The 9,494-nt window shown below is 31.1% G+C and overlaps 1 protein-coding gene across 5 annotated transcripts in view; it reads right to left on the bottom strand.

Moving 5' to 3' along the window:
• Positions 1-1,699: 1,699 nt before the first annotated feature.
• The window catches only part of LOC114931316 (luciferin 4-monooxygenase-like), a 31,324-nt gene continuing 23,529 nt past the window's right edge, over positions 1,700-9,494 (bottom strand). For all 5 annotated transcript variants that reach the window (XM_085488209.1, XM_029303294.2, XM_029303293.2 and 2 more), the window contains 2 exons: positions 6,247-6,476; positions 1,700-3,932 (listed from right to left, as the gene is read on the bottom strand). In XM_085488209.1, the coding sequence (XP_085344335.1) occupies positions 3,762-3,932; positions 6,247-6,476 (401 nt within the window). In that variant the 3' untranslated portion in view covers positions 1,700-3,761. The remainder of the gene's footprint in view (positions 3,933-6,246; positions 6,477-9,494) is intronic.

The raw sequence follows: 9,494 nt of genomic DNA, 5'->3' as shown, positions 1-9,494 counted from the left end.
GAAAACACTGCAAAGATAAATATGACGACATATAAAATATTTTTCTCTACAAAATACAAACAAAAGAAATAAAAATAATTACAGAAAAATGAAAATTGCCGCTCAGATAAAATCCATATATCGATATATTGTTAAATCAGTAAATAAATACGTAAATAAAGTTCGCTTCAAAACTTCATTACATAAATAAAATAGACGCGTTTGGCTAAATCGCATATACTTGAGGATTCGATGATTATTTGATTTCATTAAAATATTTCTAACAAAAAATGTATTACTTTCTATTAATATTTTTTATTATTATTTTTATTATTATTATGTTTTTACTTTTTATTTTTTAAATTTACTAGACAACACAAGCGCGCGCTGCGTGATTATTATTGTTATTATTTATGTGCAATTGTAGATTTTCTGAATCTTTTGAATACAATATTAATATAACAACGTATTCGATAACTACTTTGTCACATAATATGATTATCTTCCTATATGTAAATATATTAGAAAAAAAAATATTGATTATATATTATCTTTCAAATACTCATAATTACTGCCATATCTACTGGTTTCCTGGCTATTAAAATTACGCGCATTACGAATAAGAGCGATAAGCCACTGATATATTTTACAATATTTATTACACTTACACATAAACTACATCTGTTAACAATAATAAATGTTTAACAGTTATAAATATTTTATATTAGATTGTTCTATACAAAATATCTGATTTTGAAATATAAACTTTTTAAAACTTTCTTTTTCAATAAAAATCTTTATTTTTGTATACGTTTTATATATCATTTTAAAGCTCAAAATTCGCTTTTTTGTATCTAATTTTATTCTTCGATTTAATTGATTTTGAATGTACTCTTTTCAACATTCTTTTCAATATAAATATACAAAAACATTACAACAATCTTTCACCGCAATATTGCAATATTGCAAATTCACTGCAAAATGTTGCTACATCATTGCTGTTGAATTGCAGCAATGTTAAAATGTCCGCTTTTTAGAAGATTGCAACAAAATATTGCAATGTTATGAATTTGCAATAATGCATTGTTATTGCAACCATAAACTAATGTTGCATATACAAGTATATAAATGTAAATAAATTATTAATGAAAATACGTTGTAGTTAATTTATATATATTACAATATATAAATTATAGAATTTGGATTACATGCAATATTTCCGAAATATTAATGTCATGTTGCTACAAGTGTGCTGGAATTTTGTGCACCTATATCTCTGCAATGTCTTTATAATGTTGCATTGCAACTTGCAACATTGCAACGTTGCTGCAATATAATTGCAATAATCTGTGCTGTATGGATAATTTTCGTGGGGATGCCGGAGCGTTGGCCGAACTCCGACGGGTTAGCGCCCTCATCTAAGCGGAACTAAAATTGTCGATAATTACCGACAATTTTAATTTCGCTATTATCGGCAGTTTCCATATATTAAAAATTTACATGCATGTAAAAAAAAAAACAATTTTATTGTGTTCAACATATTATATTTTTTTAGACAACATAATATATTTTTACTGTTGAATCATCTTGCACATGCGTTTTTATCTAAGCGTGTCAATGACAGTAAAACATACATAATTGTGTCTATCTTTATCACATAGTTTGAACACAATAATATTATATATATATATATATATATTTGTTTTTTTTGCTTATATATTTACATGCAATTCTTATATATATAATATATATATCATTCACATGTGTATGTATGAATATAATTACTTATCATTTACATGTGTGTGTATGAATATATTTACTGAGCATTCACATGTGTGTATAAATATATTTACTGAGTGTTCTAAATAAAACGTTACAATTTTTTATTTCTAAAAGTATAATTTTTAGAAAATAATGCTGCAAATAAAAGTTCCAGTATTTCAACAGAGATATATACATACGTAGATGTTACAGAAATGTTTGTAGAAGGCAATTTTCAATATCATTAGTCAATTTGATTATTTTTAATTCTTATTTTTTAAATTTACTAAACAACACAAGCGCGCATTGTATGATTATCATTATTATTTACATGCAATTGTAAATTTTTTGAATTTTTTAATTACATTATTAATATGTATATATATATATATATATATATATATATATATATATATATAAGTATAACGTATTCGATAACTGCTCCGTCACATAATGATTATCTTCCTATAATTTCATCATCTTTCTAAACATTATGACTTGCTATCAATACGTTCTAAAAATAGTGATTTGCGGTTTAACTCTTTTTACTAACATTGTATAATTGTTATTTAATTACATAACATTTAAATATATTTCTCATTTTAGCATGATCCTCTTTTATTAGACATTAGTATGCTATAACAATTAATAAAAAATATAACTAGTAATTAGAAAAAGTGTATTTTGAAAGTAAATTAGCATGCTTTTTTCTCTTTTTAATTAATTAATATTATATGTTAATATAAAATTAAAACATTTCAATGTTACTACCTACTAATAGTTAGTAAAAAAGCATTGTGTAAACTGTATCATTAATTAATTAATTATTAATTAATCAAATAATTGTAAATATGTTAGAGAAAAAAATTGATTTTATATTATTTTTCAAATACTCATAAAATTTATTGCTGACCCATTATATGCTAAATGAAACAAATCAGAAGAAACGCAAGCTAATTATTCGCAGAACATCAATTGATCCGTTTTTTTATCAAAACAATAATCGAGATTAGTATAATCCGCTTAAACGCAAGGTAAAATAGCCATTTATTTTAGATGTCTCACATGTATATCACTTATTTTTGATTGCCGTCTTTTATATTTCTCTTTTCTAAGAATTGCTCCTTAACATGACATTGTTATTACTATTACTAAATTCATCTTATAACCCTAATTGTCTTAATGCGTGCATTATTTCTGATTAAAAATCATTTAATATTTAAACTTAGAATATGTAATTTTGAAATAAGGAAAAATTTGTGAAGAAAAATATAATGAAAATATTATATTAAGATACATATATATATATAGTTTTCTGCACAAAATAAGATTTGCTCTACAAAATAAATGGTTGAGCGAAAAAAGTTTATTCTAGTAAATTATGATATAAAAGAAATTTGAAAAAAAATAGAACAAAAATAATATTAAAACATACATATATACATATACAAATATATCGATATCGTCGCGCTTTTGTTTCGCGTTTGTCTGAGAGAGAATGTCACTTTATTAAAATAAAATTCAATTATCAGTATTCTCTATTCTTCTTTTCTTTTCACTGCCCAAATTCCACTTCTTCCAAAAATTAAAAGTTAACATAATTGTTGAGATTTCATTAATATATTTTCACAATCAATTTATTCAAGAAAAAGGTGATTTACAAAGAAAAATAAATTACGTTCACAATTTTTCAAACGTTAGGCTCGCGTGTACGGTATTATCGAAGCACGCGCGCTTAAGAGAAAAGCAATCAGATAATTTAAGAAACTACTATAATATGCAAAAACATATTAGAACAATGATAATTAATCAAAAGGAATTATGCAACTATCAAAATTCAAAACTTTTTTAATAACTAACATAGGTCTAGAGATACTTAACTATATATTTAATTCGCTCGCTACGTAAGCCAACGTCCATATGCTCGCGCTGTCCGCACTAGAGAGAGGGATTATCCGTAGATTAGGCTTCGATATACCCTCAAAGTTTATTAGTATATAATAACCAGTAATTAAATATAATTAATTATTGTATACATTTGCCAGTTTTCTAGCTTTTGTTTTCAATTCTATTCTGGCAATTTTTACTGAACCAGTATATGGAAAAGCATCTAGAAATATTACTCTAGCTCGAAGCTTATATTGATCTTTCATGTTATTGGACACTAACTCTATTAATTCTTGCTCTGTCACCTATATATAAAATAAATATATATTATAATTTATCTTATTATTCTATGCAGAAAGTTATTAAGATAAATTTAAAAAATTATTATATTACAAAAAAAAAAAAAAAATATAATTTTCGAAAAATTTCAATCCAAAAGTTAAAATATTGGGTCTGTGCATAAGTTCGTAGCGAAATTCCGTGAGATGTCGTTTTTTCCACTCGCACATGTTTCAAACGTAAGATGTCGTACATTAAATGAAAGCTGCAATTTGTGCTGACATTTTACGAAAGTTCATTGAGTGTTTATTGATTTCCGTGACGTGTATAAAGTTTAATTATATTTTGAACATGGAAGGAAAAAACGTATATTTTCGGTGCATTTCGCTTTTTTATTTCCGGCAAAACTATCCGGCAAAGAGAAAAGGCAAAAACGCGTCGCAAACTCACAAAAAGATATGCGCCGTGTACGGAGAGAATGCCGTAAGTGAAAGTGTGTGTCGGAAGTGGTTCCAAAAATTTCGTTGCGGAGATTTTGATCTCCAAGATGCTCCTCGCTCTGGTCGACCAGTCACTACTGATCTCGATCAAATCAAGGCTTTAATCGACTCCGACCGACATTTGACGACTACGGAGATCGGACGTAACCTAAACATTGATCATTCAACTGTTTCAAGACATTTACGGAAGCTTGGGATGGTAAAAAAGCTTGATGTTTGGGTGCCGCACGAACTGAGCGAAAAGAATTTAATCGACCGAATGTCAGCTTGCGATTTGCTGCTCAAACGCCATCAAAACGAACCATTTTTAAAGCGGATGATCACTGGCGATGAAAAATGGATCGTCTACAACAATGTCAGTCGAAAAAGATCATGGTCGAAGCCCGGGGAGGCTGCTCAGACGGTCGCAAAAGCTGGGTTACACCCAAAGAAGGTCATGCTCAGCATCTGGTGGGATTGAAAAGGCATAGTCTATTATGAGCTGCTGCCACCCAACCAAACGATTGATTCGACCAAGTATTGCTCACAACTGGACAAATTAAAGCGAGCAATCGATCAAGAGCGACCCGAATTGGTGAACAGAAAGGGCGTTGTGTTCCACCACGACAACGCGAGACCACACGTTTCTTTGCTGACCCGACAAAAGTTATTGCAGCTTGGGTGGGATGTTTTGGTGCACCCACCATATAGTCCGGACCTTGCACCTTCCGACTGTCACTTATTCCGATCACTACAGAACAGTTTAAATAATAAATCCTTGAGTTCCCTGGACGTTCTCAAAAATCACTTGGAAGACTTCTTTGCAGAAAAATCTCAAGACTTCTACAAACGAGGGATAATGAAGCTTGTGGATAGATGGCAGAAAGTCATCGAACAGAATGGGACATATATAGTTGATTAAGATCGCTTTTTAAGGTAAAAATTTTGCGTTTGAAATTTATTCGATTTTCGCTACGGACTTATGCACAGACCCAATAGAACATCTTGCATATATGAAATAATCTTGCAGATATTGTAGAATAATGGACACAAAAAATGGAAAAAATTTCTTATGTAAATATAAATAAAAAATTACAATAAATTTTTTTATTTATTTGTTTCTTAGAAAAGTGATTTTAAAATTCCATTAAGTACGAGTGCATTTGATTAACAAAAAAATCTGTTTAATGGATGTCGTTACGTACTATTATATTATTTCTATTCGTATTTATGAAGAATGTCACGTATTGTCTATTATTATTTTCAATTTTTCTCGTAGAATTATAAAATAACGAAATACTAAGGCTAATCAAAATCGTCTTTAATTTTTAATATAATATATAAATAATTAAAGAAATAAGGATTCAGAGCACATTTTATTATCTCATGCTTTTTTAATTCATATCATACGTGAAAAGGGTCATATTTTTAGTCATTTATGATTTAATAAAATAAATGCATCATTATATTATATTGAAACTTGCATGTATACAAAAAAATCTTAAGAGACCATTTTTTCAAAGAATTATGTAAAAGATTTTCTAATTTACATTTTTAAAATAAATCATTTTACTTGCGCTACATAATTTTATATATTTTGTACATGTAAAATTAATATTAAAATTTATGTAATTTAACTAATACATATTTATATTATATTAAAAAATAAAAAAATGTACACATCTGTCTATTTCTAAAATAGTTAAAAAGTCAAATGAATAAAAAAATAAAATTAAATATTTTGTTATAAAAAACTTTTAAAGAAATTAATCAAAGAATTTTCAAAACTTCTCAAATTAGTAAATTACCATTTTATAGAATCTCGCTCAGTGATTTTATTATCATTGAAATAAGATTATACCTTTTCACCGAGTATTTTTGTAACAAAACCAACAGGATGTTCACCATATACTGGATGAGGTACTCCTACTACTGCAGCTTCTATCACTGCTGGATGTGTCGCTAAAATACCTTCAATTTCTCTAGGTGAAATTTGATACCCTCTGTACTTTATAAATTCGTCCATTTTATCGATAATAAAAAGTTCTCCGTCTTCGTCGAAATAACCAATGTCACTGGAATGCAGCCATCCTAAATAAATTCAAATTTACTTTTATGGTATTGTGGCGATAAATATCATATAAAAAAAAGCAAAGAAGAATTTTATTGAAAATTAAATTATATCAGAGAATAAAAAGAGTTAAAATAATAGGTATATATGAACAAACGTCGCGACCAAGGATACAAATTAAAAAAACTATAATAACAATTATAAAAAGCGTGCGACCGACACGACTAATACGAAGTAATAAATAATAAGACCCAAAGATAAGGAGAAAAACGTTTAAGCGTTTTAACGTTTATATATTAATTCACGTCCGTATCACAAAAATTGTTGTTCTTAATAAAACTTCTAAAATGTATTCTTGTATTATCGCTATTGAATAAATTGAGGTGGTGATGATGATTAAATATGATATAAATAATTCTCCTGACTTCTCCACATATTCATTCTTGCACGCATTAACACAAATAATCCACAAAATGGTAACCCCGATGTGATCTTAGTGCGAGAGACGGAAGGAGTGCATACGAACAGAGTGACACCGAAATCGTGGAGTAAGAAGACAGCCGAAAAGAATGAGAGTAATGGTTTTAACCCATGACGATAAGGTTGGGCCACCGCCACGAACGGAGATGCAACAACAGCAGCAGAATACGGTAAACCTCAGGTCTTTGATAGAGATGGATCGACCATCTCCGTTATTTTTACCGAGCGCGGAAATAAATCGCGTAGGAATGAGAATGTCAGAATTTACTCCAAGCGATCCAAAACTCTGGTTTAGAATAATCGACTAAAGTTTCCAACCGGCTGGAATTACGACGGATGCTACGAAATTCAGTTATGTGCTTACGGCAATCGGACCGCGACATACAGTGGAAGTACGAGATATAATAATAAATCCGCCAGAACGAGCGTACGAAACATTAAAAAACGAGTTAATAAAACGCCTTAGTTTGTCGCAAGAACATAAAACGCGACGACTCCTTGAACATGAGGAGATTGGCGATCGGAAACTGTCTCAATTTTTAAGACATCTCCGCGGACTGGCCGGAAACGTGATAGATGAGGTGTTCCGTACCATTTGGTTAAGCCGATTGCCTGCGTACATACAACTGCATTTAGTAACGCGTATGGACGATACATTAGAAACGCTCGCGGATATGGCAAACGCGATAGTAGAAGCAACGCGAGCACCCATGTTGCAAACCACGGAGGTTCATGAATTTGCAGATTACGCAGATGCGATTGACCTTGCAGAAGGAATTGATGGAACAAGTAGCGGAGATTCGAAAATCGATAGAGACGATTGGAGAGAGAGCATCGCGCCGGAGTGACGGAGGTTACCGTCGTCGTCGGGAGCGTTCTTGATCGCGGTCGAGGACACGCGGCCACGTCTCAAATAACCTGTGTTATTACCATTGGCGATTCGGACCGGAGGCGCGAAGATGCGATCCTCCCTGTACCATGCAACCGCAGAGAAACACGGCCCATTGTTGATGACGGCTGGCGATTCAGATCAGGCATCGCGCCGTCTATTCATGTTCGATCGAGATACTAAGATCAGTTTTCTGATCGATACAAGTGCGGATCTTTGCGTGTTTCCCCGTAAATTAGTGCGTGGATTACAATAGAGATCGTCGTATGAGTTATTCACCGCGAACGGTACGGTGATATACACATATAGCACATAGACGCTTACGTTGGATTTCGGACTGCGACACACGTTTGCTTGGAGATTCGTGATCGCAGACGTGGAAAATGCTATTATCAGAGCGGATTTTTTATCCTTCTATGGACTCGTAGTCGATTTATGAAATCGCCAGCTGGTCGATCAGACGACGAGTCTTACGGCTGTCGGACGTGTGTGTGATGCAGCGTACCGAGCGTTAAAATGGTCACGGGAGCGACACCGTATCACGTGATATTTATAATGTTTTATACTCTTTAAAATGGTGTAATAACACATGTTACAAAATTTTCATATTTGTTAAATTACCACCCCATCCCCATCTATTATTTTGCAAAAAAAATTTGTGTAAAGAAAAATTGAAGAGCATTGAACGCCAAATCCACTCATATACATATATTAATATTATGTTTCTACTTTCCATGATTCAATTGTTGAAAAAATGAGATGATAACGTCGTACTATAGGCGCCGAGATTTTGCATTATATTCTTTTTCAGTTGCGCTAACCTAAATTTAAAAACTTGATTTAAATTCTTGATAAATGTGATTGCGCTATTTTAAATCTATATATCTATATATGTATATAAGTACCGTTCGTCTGTCCGTCTGACCGCAAACTACTTTTACATTTGTGGACCGATTTTCACCAAATTGGTGCCAAAATTTCGCAAATTTTTCGGGGATTGTGATAATGTAGTTTTTTTTTAAGATTTATATCTCTACCCACGCATCTACGCACGCGCATGCGCATTTGTGAATCAATTTTTACGAAATTAATACCAAAATGTTGCAAATTTTTCGGAGAAGACTGATGTGTGTGATTTTTTTATATTACCCACGCATCCACTCATGCATTCACATATTTATTCACTGATTTTTTCAAAATGTGTACTAAAATTTTGTAAATTTGTCAGAGATGGCTACTGTATAATTTTTAAAAATTTTAATTACCCTATTCACCAACCCACGTGCATGCGCATTTATGGACCGATTTTCACGAAATTGGTACCAAAATGCAAATTTTTCTGAGAAGGTTGCTGTGTAGTTTTTTTTTAATTTTATCCCACCCACACATTCATACATTTATTTACCGATTTTTTCGAAATTTGTACTAAAATTTTGTAAATTTGTCGGAGATGGCTACTATATTTTTAAAAATTTTTACCACTTTATTCACTCACCCACGCACTCTCTCATTAATGAACTGATTCTCTCGAAATTTTAAAAAAAATTTTGAAAATTTTTAGAAAAGAAGGCGACAATTGCGATTTTTTTAAGTTTTACACCTCTACCCATGCACCCACTTACGCAATTACAAAATTGACCGAATCCACTCATCCACGCAAACATATATT

This window comes from Nylanderia fulva, unplaced genomic scaffold (genome assembly GCF_048542155.1).
Source record: "Nylanderia fulva isolate GAGA-0341 unplaced genomic scaffold, ASM4854215v1 Scaffold65, whole genome shotgun sequence".
NCBI lineage: Eukaryota > Metazoa > Arthropoda > Insecta > Hymenoptera > Formicidae > Nylanderia > Nylanderia fulva.
The sequence above is the reverse complement of the archived record's forward strand: the minus strand, read 5'-3'. Positions and strand labels throughout refer to the sequence as shown.